The 14974-nt window shown below is 36.4% G+C and overlaps 1 protein-coding gene across 12 annotated transcripts in view; it reads left to right on the forward strand.

The window, feature by feature from the left end:
* foxp2 (forkhead box P2) overlaps window positions 1-14974 on the forward strand; it is a 789456-nt gene that overhangs the window by 744552 nt on the left and 29930 nt on the right. For all 12 annotated transcript variants that reach the window (XM_043709540.1, XM_043709542.1, XM_043709544.1 and 9 more), the window contains 6 exons: window positions 285-368; window positions 4461-4662; window positions 6393-6469; window positions 6604-6705; window positions 9479-9600; window positions 10752-10821. In XM_043709540.1, the coding sequence (XP_043565475.1) occupies window positions 285-368; window positions 4461-4662; window positions 6393-6469; window positions 6604-6705; window positions 9479-9600; window positions 10752-10821 (657 nt within the window). The remainder of the gene's footprint in view (window positions 1-284; window positions 369-4460; window positions 4663-6392; window positions 6470-6603; window positions 6706-9478; window positions 9601-10751; window positions 10822-14974) is intronic.

Genomic DNA, 14974 nt, shown 5'->3' on the forward strand with positions numbered 1-14974 from the left:
GGGCCCACTTATTTGTGTTCTTAGTAACTTGTTACTGTCACAATAGCTATGATCCAAATACTCCTATTGACAAAAAGATGAAGTGTTATTTGTTTTTCCATGACCTTTGAACACAAGGGAGACTTCCAAATGATGGGTACTTCTTAAGAAGCTGGTTTCTCCTTGAAGTAAAGTCTACAGAAACAGGTTGATCCTACAATGAATTTGAGAACAAAAACCTATTCTAGCACAGTCATTTTAAATGTATTTTGCAAGAGATTTATTTTCTCTTTGTTCAATCATAGCTTTCTAAAGAACGTGAACGCCTTCAGGCAATGATGACACACCTTCATATGAGACCATCCGATCCTAAGCCATGTCCGAAACCTGTAAGTTTAATATTAAGCCATGGATTAAATAGGGGCCATCCTGTATAATGAATACTGTGTATCATAGAAATAAACAATTGTCTTGACAGTTTCCGTATAAAATGGTTATGCCAATACCTAAGAATTAAGTGTAGCTATGAAAAATGTTAGCAGATAGCTTTTTGTTCAACTAAAATAGACATTCTGCATTCTACACTGACAAAGTAATATACTTCACTTGTGAAAAATAACTGACTTGAAATGACTGTTGAAATGTTAGAACATTTTATTTTGATGGATTTACAAATACACTTTGCCAGCGAAGAGAATTTTATTGGGCATCAATTGCACTGCTATATAGCTATGTCATTACTGACAAAGCATTGAATGGGAGTTACTTTCAGGTGAAGGATTAGAATTTACTGTCTATCAAAATAGTACCCAAAACATTTAATCAAAAAAACTGGTGTAAACTGTAAGTATGTTTGACATGGAATTTCAGTTTTAATGAACCTAATTTGTAAAAAAAATTTCAGAGAGACATTTAGTAAAAGTTATATCACTGTTATGCTTTCTCTGTGAGTCATTTGAAATGATAAAGCTAAAATGTAATTCACTAAACAGTGTGATGTTAAAACTTTGAAATGCACCACTACTTTCAATGATATTCAATTACCATTTTAAAACTCTCTGGACATTCAACATTGACATTATAAACTATATGGTGGAACTGGCTTGACAAAACTGGCCATTCAATCTATTAGAAATAAGTGTTGAATGAGTGACAAGATAAACTCACTTGATCACTTTGTTACAATTCCTTTACTGAAACTGAATCAGCCCTGCTAAACTTACCTTTTTTTACATACTTTCTCCCATGCCTGATTTGTTCCTTGCAGAATGCTATCCAATGTTACTTCTCCATCTTGAGGACAGAGTTACTCTGAAGTATGGACTACTTCATGACCAAATAAAAGTAGTGCTTTCTAATTGACTAAGAGGGGATGCAATTCACACAAGGCAACTAGGCAGTGCCACCCCTCCTCTGACTGATATAAAACACATTGCTTTTGTACTATGTTGCTGCATCATGTAGCCCAGTTGAAAACTGGTAATATCTCAGGAAAAGAGTGACAGCTATCTCAGGGACTCCGAGTTATGACCTTCTGGTTGAGGGTTGAACACTCAGCTACAGAACTACCAAGTCACACAGTATTTTAAATATTTTTGTCACAATTTGTAATCTTTTATTAATAAGAATTTTGGTGCAGTTCAATTAAAAATAGTACTAATCTGATTTCAGAACAAGTTAATTTGAACACTTTTATTTATTTTAAATGAATAATACCCTTATCACTTCTTCTTACATATTGCATTCCATATGATAGAAAAGCTGGAGATAAAATACTTATCCACTAAATCCATCAGGAATCTGCAGCTCATTCTTTATAAATAAATTATTCAATCAGTAAATTTGTAAAAGTCCAGCAGTGTGGTAACATCCACACTAATAAAGGATCTTCAGCCTATAATCCAAAACTGAACTTGAATAATGTAACTGAAGTATTACATTACATAAACTACACATGAAAGAACTACTAATTGCATTTGATGATGGGTAATTAATAGGGAATCTTTAGATGAGCAAGTTGAACTGAAACTACAGTCGTTTCCTCTTCCCACTGGACACTTGTGCTTTCCAGAATGTATAGCACTGTTAGCCTTTAAGTGGTTGAAGAATAGAACAGTATACAAAAAGATCTCTAAAATTTATATACTGCACAAAAAGAGCTCCATAATTGATATGATAGTCCTGATTTATGTCCTCATATGCAGTGGCTCAGTTGAGACAGCCCACACATTTGATAAATATTAATAGTATGAATTTATTACCAAGGCGAAATGAGCTCTGTTGGTTCATCACCGCACCCTTAACAGCTATCAGTACATGAACACAAGGTGCAACCGCACTGTCTATTATATGACCCCATTTACTCTCTGGATGGTACTTCATTAAATGGTACCTTTTGGCCATGCTACGGATGGATGAAAATCAAAGTTATCAAGGCTGCAAGTCCTGAATAATGAGTTTCACCCAACCTTGAATATATTCAGATGAGTAGAGGTAGCTAAGTGCTCATCCCAGCTTTTACATGCTTTTCCTTATTTATCTTTAATAAATTCCATTTTATCAGAACATGACTGCCTTCCTGCAAACATGTTCTGCTTGTTATTACTCTGTGATAAAATAAATTATCATAATCCTGTAAACATAATAATCAGATACAGTATATAAGTCACAGATTTAATGATAGTGATTTTATGAAGTTTTATAACTAGAGATTATTTTTGGTGTATTTAATGATGTCCTTTTAGTTTGGAAAATCACATTTCTTTTTTGAGCTAAGTTTGGATTCGTTTTTTAATCTAGTGAAGACATGTCATTTAACAAGTCCATTAGGAAATATATTTACAGTCAACTTTACTATCATAGTTATTAGAGAGATTAATGCAAGAATTATTTTCAGAAATGTATCATTTTAAAATGCGTTGTAAATAGTATTTAGAAAATTTGGACATAGCTAATTTTTTTTAATATTTAGTAGCATTTGTTTATCAGGTTAGTTATGGTAATAGAATTGCAACCAAATTTATGTATAAATGTAACTGCATTGCTTGCATCAATCTGCAGGCTATGAGTAACAGTAGAATAAAACAGTTTGAGGTTTATTGGGAACAGATGCACTTGGGAATGCCTTCAGGGTGCCAAGCGTTGTTATTAGACTGCCAGTGAGCTTCTCCTGGCTGCTGCCCAAGAATGCAGAACAATTAGCTGGCATATGTTAATTTTTGTTTCTTTAACAAATTTTTCTACACTCTAAACATGTAAAACAAATCCACAAAGTAAGATCAATCAATGTTAAATGCATAATTTTCTCCAAATGAAAAAGGTGTTTATCTATAGATGAATACATAACATTTGGAACGACAGATGTGCCTGAATTACTTAGTCAGTGGCAATTTCCTGCACAATTCCTGATTTTCTAGTTTTGTGCTGCGACAAGATAACATTGCAGTTTTCCCAGATCAAGAAATTACCCTTCAGAATAGATTGAAAATGACTACAAATTAGCTATTAGGAGCATCACTTAAGAATTTGGCAGAAATCTTTTCACAGTAGATGGGTGTAAATTTTGTTAATTAGATGCAATTTATGACGATGGATGTGTGGTAAATATAAAAGAGGTGATGTGAGAGTGTTTCAATAATGACTAGCGGAGTTTTATTGAGGGGAATATTTGAAGGGCATACTGTTAAATCGCTTGCATTCATTTTCACTTTTTCTCCTTTTTCTTCCCTGACATCCACATTCCAGGGTACATCAGCAATAACTGACACTGTAATCATAAATTGAAAATGATACTTCCAGAGGAATTGGCAAACTTGACATTTCATTATATTTGTTAACACATGCCACAAATGATTGTTAGTGAAGAAATTCCATTCCCCTCTCCATTTACAATCATATTTAATTTGAAAAATTTCAGTCTCCTCTGGCTAATTTGCAATTAAGACAATTTTGTTTGAATATGTAGTAATGTCATTACCATTCCACCAAATTAGCAGTGAGAGTAAAGGTCAGTGTAAAATTTTCCAGCTGGCTGGAGCCTCTCAGCTGAGATTTGGAACTGTGCAAAATCTGCAGCAGCAGTGGAGTAACAGCAGCAGACTCCAGTCCCATTGCAGTAGCTAGATCCCTTTGATATTCTGCCTTGTTTTTCAACCTTTAAGAATAGACAGATGCATATATGGAACATTTGCTAGCAGCTTTTATTATGGGAGAGACAGTTCTTACAGAGTTGGGGTAGACTAAAATGAGTTGGGCCTGAGTAATGTTGGATCAGATCATTAGATAATCTCTAACAGCATCCTCTAATTAGAGTTCTTATGATACAATTTCATCCTGTAATTAGTTGAGATTGGCTGCTTCCTTTGCTGCTTATTAGTGGCAACACAGCTGTAGAAGTGAATCCACTCTCATTTGTCAAACCTTTTAAAGCCTTCTTTCTCCTGTCTCTGCCTTTTCCCGCTCCTCCTCCTGGGCCTCCTCAGCTGAATCTGGTGTCGAGTGTCACAATGTCTAAGAACATTTCAGAGACTTCCCCACAGAGCTTACCTCAGACTCCCACCACACCAACAGCCCCAGTCACCCCTGTCACGCAAGGACCCTCCGTAATCACTCCAGCCAACGTGCACAATGTGGGACCAATTCGAAGACGACATGGTGATAAGTACAACATTCCCATTTCATCAGGTAGGATTCTAAGGAGCTCTAGTAGTAAACTGACTTTTTGTCTGACAAATAACATTAATTATTTTTGGTTTCAAATTCTCTCTGTTTTGAAGATTATAGAAAGAAATAACATCTCCTTTGTTGCCCAGAATGGATTGAACTTAAACAACACTTTTTACATGTTTTAGTGTTCCAGGAATTCCCCATCCGTAAAATGATCTGAAATCACTTTTATTTGGGGGAAAGAAAATTTCTCATATCTAGGGTTAAGCTGGCAGAAGAAAATAATGTTATGAATATTACAATACATTTTAAAAAGTAAAGCTATAACTTTTATGTTAGATATGGTGCAGATAGTAGTATTTACATTTTTAAGTAAAAAACCAACTAGATTATATATCCAAATAAAATAATATACATCATCAAAATTCTGTGTTTGTTGAAATTTAATAATTCACCAAGTCTCAGATAAATCCAGTCTTAAAATCATGTTTTCGTCCCCTGTGCTGTTTGATATTCTTAGGCTTTAATTCTGAACACATAATGAAGTGTAATGCGATAATTGTATGAGACTAGACAATGACCATTTTATCAATATTTCTGGCACAGGCCGAAAAATATTTTTCATCCAGTAGCTCAAGTGGATGAGCAATTGGCTCCTAACCGGGTAGTTGAGAGTTCAAATCCCAGCATTGCTTAACAGTTAAAATTCAACTAACTGATGCACGGAGCAGGTTTTCAGTTGAGCTAGCTGAATGCACACATTGACCAATTGCACAAATGCTATGACTTACAAACTAAAGGTTGCTGGATCCATTTATGTCGACATAAAACCAGTGCCTATAATCCAATATGGCAGGCATCATGTACTCTTATTTGACATTGAAAGTGAAGTATCCGCCATGTTACCTGAAGCAGGCATATGCAAATAGAGGGCCTTGTTTGTTGGAGGAAGGTCATCTTTGCAAAATTTGATTGTACATGTGCATAGCATGTCTGGGACATACTGGGGTCATTTTGTTTCCAACTGATTTTCAGCCAAACTACTTCCCTTAATGATCACCACCTGAAATATGAAATTCTTATGTAGCTGGCCTAAGCAGAAATGCTTTCAGCTTCAAGTTAAATTTGCATGCCACTGCCAGTCATCACTTACTCTTTCCCCTCTGTTCCCCAGGCTGACCTGAGCCCCTTAGCCACCCTATCTGATCAGGTTGAATGAGTGACACCACTGCAGCCATCAACCTGTCTCTGGGAGTGCGACAGCCACTCACAGCTCAGTGGGAATAAACAAAAGAAGTCTTTGTTCTGTGGTTAGGCTCATTGGAGCAGCATCATGTATTGTACTGGGATTGAACCCTGCTTTAAACCAAATTCTGGGCTGATACCGTTCTCAGAAATGATGCAAAGATAGTGACTTAAGTCCCTTCTCCTATCATTTGATCAGAATGGCATGTATGATGGCTGTCAAGAAAATCCAATCATCCCATGCTTCTGGTTGGATGAGGATATATTCTCTCAAGCAGTTTCTCAGATGGACGATGAGGAGGGAGGTGCTTAATTGAAAGAAGGAGAAAAAGGGGCAGTGTGTTGTTTATTACTTGTTACGGGTGTACATGATACAAAATAATTTGTTTTCCTTTTTCTATAGCAAGTCTCATTATTAATAATTTGAACATGGTTTTAACTTGTCAATTTTTCAGTGTAGGAAATTACAATGTTTACTTGACATTCACCATTCACTCTTACAGAGATTGCCCCAAACTATGAGTTTTATAAGACTGCAGATGTCAGACCTCCATTTACTTATGCAACACTCATAAGGCAGGTGAGTAGAAAATAAATTAACATTGCCTGATTAGGTTATAATTAATTACTGCCTCAATTAATGTTTCCTGAGAAAGTGTCAACCTGTTTAGTTACCAAACAGCTATTAATGTCATTTTGTCCCTTTTATTTCAGGCTATCATTGAATCATCTGACAGGCAGTTAACACTTAATGAAATCTACAACTGGTTTACACGGACATTTGCCTATTTCAGGCGTAATGCTGCAACTTGGAAGGTAACTCCATAACCTGCACTTTATAGTAGCATGGCAAAGTACCTGCCGACAGGACTGAAGACATTTATTTACTTGACACAAACAGATTGGTATCAGCCTTCCCTCTTTTTAAAATCGGCTGTTGAATAGAATGAATTCCCTTTTTCAAAATGACAAGTAGAAAGAATAATTTTGCCTCTGATATCGTTTTCTAATTTGGTGCAATTAATAGCTTCGCCTTGGTGGAGATGTGAGGGCCTGACACACTAATTACAGTGTGAGCACTCAATCATCAACACCTTTGTTAGTAGCACCGTATTACTTTTTACTTTCACATATTATTGGCTAATTAGTTTGAAAAATGGCTGTTTGCCTTGTGCAACAAATGGAGGCTGTAGGTTTTGTCTTGGTCGGTGCCTTTTGTACACATCATACCTCATCACACAGACTGAAGCTGCCACAGGAGTCAGGGCTGTGGTCACTCAGCTGGAACTAAAGGAAAGTAAGTGAATATTATCCTGTCAGAACAGAAACACAGTTTATTTACTGAGACAAAGAATTCATTCATATCCCTGTCTAAACAAATCCATTATCTTGCACTTACAAGAAGCAAAATTGGGTGCTCTCAGTATCCTTTTTTCCCCTGTATTTTTCTCTTGAAAAAGGAGTAGCTCAGCAGATAAAGACAGTCAGTACATCCTGAATGCACTTTATTGTTTCATTTTAAAACTGAATGGAACAGCAATTAGCCACAAGTCTTTTGGCATAATCAGTGGAAATGTTTGTAGTGGTGAAGAATAGACATGGTAAAGCCAGATCTACATTACAAGCATTTTTTTTTTCTGTGCTCATCAGCATATTAAACATTTTGAGTACCAGATTTACTGAACTGAATTAATTTGGATTTGGAATGCAGATTATTCTGAAAGACCATCAGAGACCTATATGTCTGCAAAGACTAATAGCTCTTCCAATTTCCAAATTATGCTGTGTATTTTGTTTTTAATTATTAGTTATTTTACGGAGTTTTAACCAAATGCAATCACTATATATATGGGTTATGATTTAAAGAAATATAAAGGAACATACAGTTTAATCATTTTGCATTTATGATTTTTAAAATGTTCATACTTTTTATTTCTGATTTGGCATATTATACATTACAGTAACACTTAGTGATTGTTTTGTCCTTTGGTTTACTAGAGGGAAATGCAGAAATGAAAGATGATTTAATATCTCAGCTTGGTCTCATCACTGCAGCTCGGGAATCCAGTGAAACTCATTCTGAACAGCTTATTAGTTCTAACTATATCGCATGCATAATAAAACTGCTCATTTGCTCATTAATATTAAAATTATCATATTCAGAGCCATGGGCATTAAGATCAATCAAATCCATGGATTTCAGGTCAGATGCAAGATCTGCTTATGCCTTTTTTTTTTACATAGGACCCTTTTCTCAAAGCAAACCCAAAGCACAAAAAAATGAGAAAAAAATTATGCACAATCTCAACAGGCTGATCATATTTGTTGGTCTCAAATTATTAATTGTAGCATTAGAACAACAGTCATGGCCAACACTGCTTAGAATTGTCGTCATCTTGTGAAAAGCTGCACATTAGTTATTCCATCAAATGTAATAGAAGTAATAAAATATGTTTACAAATAATTACTCTTTTTTTTTCTTATGTAGAGCTCATATGATCTTAGGCAAGATGTGAGCTTTATATAAATCAAAGCACTATGTTTAACACATTTGGAAATCGGAAATTAGCAAGTCAGCTTGAGTATTTTTACATAAGATTTATCACAAAAGAAATAATTAACATTAAATTATTTAATGCAAGCCTCTTATTATTTGAAGCTTCTGTATTGTATTGAACTGTTTAGGATTTACGTAAAATGTCGGTTAATTTGTACAACAAAAAACTCTGTCACTTGATTATTATAAAGCAAAAAGAGCATTTTGAAACTTATTTTTGCATTGCTCTTTGTTTGGCACTAACATGTGTGGCAGTGGCAATGTAAGTTGTTTTGCTTGCATTTCATACTACAGGAGGAAGATAGGCTATTCAGGTTATTTCAGTGGACTGTGCAATCATCTCTAACTACACCAACCACTACCATCACCAACACCCCCCCCCCCCCCACCCCACAGTCCTCACCACCACCTCCTCCAGCCCCTCACCTCCCCAAGAGCTGATCAGGGACACAACAGACCTGACCTAATTGTACTGGCATTTTCAAAGATACTGTAATTTGTACAGATATTGCAATTTAGACCAGCAGCAGCTAAAGAAGGTTCTGACATAGCTATTATTAAAATAGCTTTGAGAGCTTTGTTATCACAGACAGTTCAAATGGCAGATATTGGTGCACAGTTTTGCTATTCATGCTGCTGTTCAAAGTACAGAGCTTACACTCAATCCAAAAAGAAAACTAATTTTTATATTTATGGTCGTGGGTTTTCTAATATCTGAAGAGTATAGACATTTTAAAAAGTTTAAATGCTGAATTATAGTTGCAGAAGTTCATCCTTCATATACACATAAAAATACCTTTTACTAAAATACTAAATAAAAGTAGAGCATTTGGTAATTTACATTAAGGTAATTGGCAAATGCTTGGGTTAACATTTGGAAACTGCTGTTAGTATGATATATAAAAAGTTCTAGCAGAGATAGAGATGTTTGATTTCAGCATGTTTTCTTGTAAAATTGGCATTCATTTGCGCTTTGGTTTAACTATTACACAATTTGGAATGCTCTTTTTTCCCCTTTTGTATTTGCTTTAGAATGCAGTACGCCACAACCTTAGTCTGCACAAGTGTTTTGTTCGAGTAGAAAATGTTAAAGGGGCAGTGTGGACAGTGGACGAAATAGAATACCAAAAGCGAAGGTCACAAAAGATAACAGGGTATGTGTTCAGTATTGTTCATTTTTTGTAGCTAACATCTAGTTGCATCATTCCTCACATCCCACACCAGCTGCAACCTTCCACAAGGGCCAAGAATGCTGGAGGGTAAACTTTAAAGTAGATGGTGATAATTCTTATGAAAGTGAGCCTACATTTGATGCATTTTGATAGGTAAGGCTTCACTTTAGTGGTCTCCCTGTATCTGTATTTTAGTTCTAACAAGCCTCCATTCATATTGCTTGTATGATATTAGCAACAGCAGGGTATGATTTGCAATATGTATTCTTCTCTTTTGCTGTCTTTTAAGCCATAAAAACTTTACTTTGCTGGCTGTTGTGCTGCACTGGTGGCTGTTTGACTATTCTTTCTATTTCAGGATGCTTTTTCTACTAATGTCTTGCAGAGGTGCTTTATTAGGGTTTGATTCCTTTTGGTCAGTTGTTAAGGAAGAGTTCAGAAATGGTCACTGCACTCAGACTGACCTCAGATACCTTGCTGGTCAGGGTATTGATGAGAGTTTCTTGCTCTGGGACCTTTTTCCTGCTTATCATACTGCTTTGCAAATTAATTCACTATCAGGATGATTACATTGGTTAATATTTCTTTCTCCTGGGCTGCATAATTAATAGACATGTATAAGAATTTAAAGAGGCCACAGGTGCATTAAGACAAGCTAAACACTTCTTTGCTGAAAAACCACTTAGTTAGGCAACTGGCCCATTCATCTTGATGATGATGATGTACTTTGGGGTTTATTTTTTTCATATATTCAGCACTTGCTGCGGTAATTATCACGATTAAAAAAGGTTCAAATGCTCATGCAGAGAATGTTTAGCCAACTGTTTAAAAGAAGAGAAAAACCGATTGGAATGTTGAATGCCTTAAGTTTTGCATTTTAAAATAGAAGTTGAAATGTTTTGGGAATGTGCTTGAATTTATGTTGTCATTTTAATTTATGGATCCTACTTCTGAAAAATAGTGGTGTTTTACTGTTAATGCTACATTTTAATCTGAATTTAATGTTTGTGACATTCTTAAATTAACATTGATTTAACATTTTTCACATTTTTCTAGTTAAATCATCATCTGATTTTTATTTCTTATGAAAGTCTTTTAGAATTTTAACGCATCTTTTTACTTTTCATTTTCAGAAGCCCGACATTAGTTAAAAATATACCTACTAGTTTGGGGTATGGAGCAGCTCTCAATGCAAGCTTGCAGGTAAAATGTTTAAAAACACTGTTACTGGAATTTGTATGCCCTGACTGCTGTTTAGTCTGAAAAATGTGTTGGAGCTGTCAGATGCTTTGATACTGATGTAGGCAATTACACTTCAACTTTAGTGAACATCCTAATTTCTGTATTTCAGCCTTTAATTTCAATTCTTAATTCTAAGCCTTTCCTTTAGATAGGTTTAATTGTAACACTAGTTTCTGATGTGGTTAAAAAGCAAGGGGGACACCCTGTGGCAAACTTTGGGATATCTCCTTTGTATCAAATGTTAGATTGATGGCAGCTTCTGCAAATGCATGTGGATATGCATTAATATTTATCTAAGCTGTCATAAATGATTTCACATCATAGAGCTAGGGAATGAGGCGCTCATGGCAAAAAATTTTAAAGTTTAATTACAATATATAATTTTTATGCACAAGAGGCAAAATGTCATGACTTTTATTTCAGGGTAAAGTTTTGGTCATTCTTTAAAGTCAAGGAGATGCTTTGTTAGAACATGAATCAGGATCTTTGGAGTTAAAGAACAGTCAGCAGGGAATTGCCACTGGGGTTAAACCATTCAGCACAAGCCCAGCTTAGAAGTGGAAACAAATTGGTTTGCATTTCGAACTTGCTTCTGCTGCTAGTCAAACCTTGTATTTAAAGAGCAGCTGCCAAGGTTCACTTTTCTCTTCTCATTATTGGTGCTCGCTAACCTATTACACCAACCTTTACTGAAAAAATACGTTAACGTTTTAAACTATTCATCTCATGAATATCACTAGTCACAGTATTGGTATCATCAGTCACAAAAATTGGCAACATTTTTAACTGACATTGCAAGTTATTTTGAACACTTTTAATGTAAATGGAGACACAAAGTGAGAAGTACTTGCATTGTTTTGGCTTTGGTAGTTCAAACTGTGAATTTTTAGAATCCCTGTCAGAATTGCTGTTCATACAGTCTGACTAGTCTTAGGAAGGGAAACCTAACTGGGAATGGGTTTCTACTCAGCAGTTAGGTTTGGCTTGTAATGGGTCAAGCAAAGATTGTTATTTAATGGGTTCCATGGAGAAATCCAGACTGGCTCATCTTTCTATTTGGACTGAAAAGAAGGTGATGGCATGATATGATGGTATTTAAAGCAGAGGAATGGGAACAAAATGTTTCACAGCAAACTAATAAATTAGAAATATATAGCTGCATTATATGTATAATTACAACAACAGGAAGATTATGTACAGTACAATTACTGTAAGAAAAATGTGTTCAGGGTTTAGATGGAGAGGAATTTAAGTGTATACAATAAAATTTTCTGATTCAGTATGGAGACCTTCTAATGAGAGAAGGTGCAAAACTTGACCTACTGTTGGGGAATAAGGCAGGGTAGATGACTGAGGTGTCACTGGGGAGTACTTTGGGGCCAGTGACCATAATTCTACCACTTGAAAATAGTGATGGATAAGGATAGACCAGATCTAAAAGTTGAAGTTCTAAATTGGAATAAAGATGAAGAGCTTATGCTCGAAACATTGATTCTCCTGCTCCTTGGATGCTGCCTGACAGGCTGTGCTTTTCCAGCAACACACTGTCCGACTCTGATCTCCAGCATCTGCAGTGCTTGAGGGGCAGATGTTCGCAGGTAAAGGGACGGCTAGAAAATGGGAAGTCTTCAAAAATGAGATCATGAGAGTCCGGAGACAGTATATTCCTGTTAGGGTGAAAGCAAAGGCTGGTAGGTGTAGGGAATGTTGGATGACTGAAGAAATTGAGGCTTTCGTTAAGAAAAACAAAGAAGCACATCTCCGGTTTAGACTGGAGAAATCGAGTGAATCCTTAGAGTATAAAGTCAGTAGGTGTATACTTAAGAGGGAAATCAGGAGGACAAAAAAGGGACATGTGATAGCTTTGGCAAATAGAGTTAGAGAATTCAAACAGTTTTTACAAATACATGAAGGACAAAAAGGTAACTAGGGAGAGTATAGGGCCCCTCAAAGATCAGCAAGGCAGTCTTTGTATGGAGCCAAGGAAGATGAGAGAGATACTAAGCGAGTATTTTGCATCCGTGGTTACGGTGGAAGAGGACATGGGAGATATAGAATGTAGAGAAATAGATGGTGACATATTGAAAAATCTCCATTTTACAGAGGAGGTGGTGCTGAATGTCTTGAAATGCATAAAAGTGGATAAATCCCCAGGACCTGATCAGGTGTACCCTAGAACTCTTTAGGAAGCTAGGGAAGTGACTGCTGGGCCCCTTGCTGAGATATTTGTATCATCAATAGTCACAGGTGAGGTGTCAGAAACTGGAGCTTGGCTAACGTAGTGCCACTGTTTAAGAAAGATGGTAAGGAGAAGCTAGGGAACTACAGACCGGTGAGCCTGACGTCTGTGCTGGGCAGGTTGTTGGAGGGAATCCTGAGAGACAGGATTTACATGCATTTGTAAAGGCAAGGACTGATAGGAATAGTCAACATGGCTTTGTGCATGGGAAATCATGTCTTGTGAACTTGATTGAATTTTTTGAAAAAGCAACAGAGGATTGATGAATCGCAGGTAGATAGGATAGTGAAGAAGGAGTTTGGTATCCTTTATTGGTTAGAGTATTGAGTACAGGAGCTGGGAGGTCATGTTGCAGCTATACAGGACATTGGTTAGTCCACTTTTGGAATATTGTGTGCCGTTCTGGTCTCCTTCCTATCGGAAAGATGTTGTGAAACTTGAAAGGGTTCAGAAAAGATTTAGAAGGATGTTGCCAGCGTTGGAGGAATTGAGCTATAGGGAGAGGCTGAATTGGCTGGACCAGTTTTCCCTGGAGCATTGGAGGCTGAGGGGTGACCGTTTTAGAGGCTTATATAATCATGAGGGGCATGGATAGGGTAAATAGACAAAGTCTTTTCCCTTGAGTGGAGGTATCCAGAACGAGAGGGCATAGTTTTAGGGTGAGGGGGAAAGCTATAAAAGAGACCTAAGGGGCAACTTTTTCACGCAGAGGGTGGTACGTGTATGGAACAAGTTGCCAGAGGAAGTGGTGGAGACTGGTACAATTGCAACATTTAAGAGGCATTTGGATGAGTATATGAATAGAAAGGATTTAGAGGCATATGGGCCAAGTGCTGGCAAATGGGACTAGATTTGGTTAGGATAACTGGTTGGCATGGCCAAGTTGGACCAAAGTGTTTGTTTCCGTGCTGTATAACTCTGACTCATAAAAAAAACACTGGCTATAGTGCTTTATGGTGGATCTCACTGTTTTTTCCTGAGTGCAAATAGACATATCTGACTATATTTTTATTGGCTAACATATAGAGTCATAGAGATGTGCAGCATGGAAACAGACCCTTTGGTCCAACCCGTCCATGCCGACCAGATATTCCAACCCAATCTAGTCCCACCAGCCAGCACCCAGCCCATATCCCTCCAAACCCTTCCTATTCATATACCCATCCAAATGCCTCTTAAATGTTGCAATTGTACCAGCCTCCACCACATCCTCTGGCAGCTCATTCCATACACGTACCACCCTCTGCGTGAAAACGTTGCCCCTTGGGTCTCTTTTATATTAATTTTTAAAACTTAATAGTTTCACACATGATTGATAGGTGCAAGCATCAAAGCTATTTATCAAACACATCATAGGAAACCCAGGGTCAATCTATTAATGTATTGGGTGTAACCAGATTCTAAAAATACACTGATTAGTACAAATTTACAATTACATTTGAAGAATTGAATTAATTTCTCTTGAGGACATAATCAACTGAAGTCATCTAATCCTAAGTGCAAAAATAATATTTGTTTCTATATATCAACTTGATATTTTTAGCCTAATAAAATTGGCGACTTACTTTAAGCTAAAAATAACCCACAAAGAAAGTTTGGGAAACCAATGCATTGGCAGCAGGGAAGAGAATTTCAAAAACTACTTCATCCTTATTGAAGTCTTGTTCTCCCTCATGTCATGATAGTGAAATAGTCTAAAGTTTCAACTCCATATGACTTTTTTAAATTGAGAGCATTGTTGTTATATATAACATGCACTATGCATACATTTGAGTTGTAAAGTGACAGTCACTGTATTGTTTCACTCCACTGTCTCACAATGATAAGTTTGACTCTAAGTAAACAGAAAGGAGACAAGATATGATCATCTACAAA

The sequence above is a fragment of the Chiloscyllium plagiosum genome, chromosome 19 (assembly GCF_004010195.1).
Source record: "Chiloscyllium plagiosum isolate BGI_BamShark_2017 chromosome 19, ASM401019v2, whole genome shotgun sequence".
Classification (NCBI taxonomy): domain Eukaryota; kingdom Metazoa; phylum Chordata; class Chondrichthyes; order Orectolobiformes; family Hemiscylliidae; genus Chiloscyllium; species Chiloscyllium plagiosum.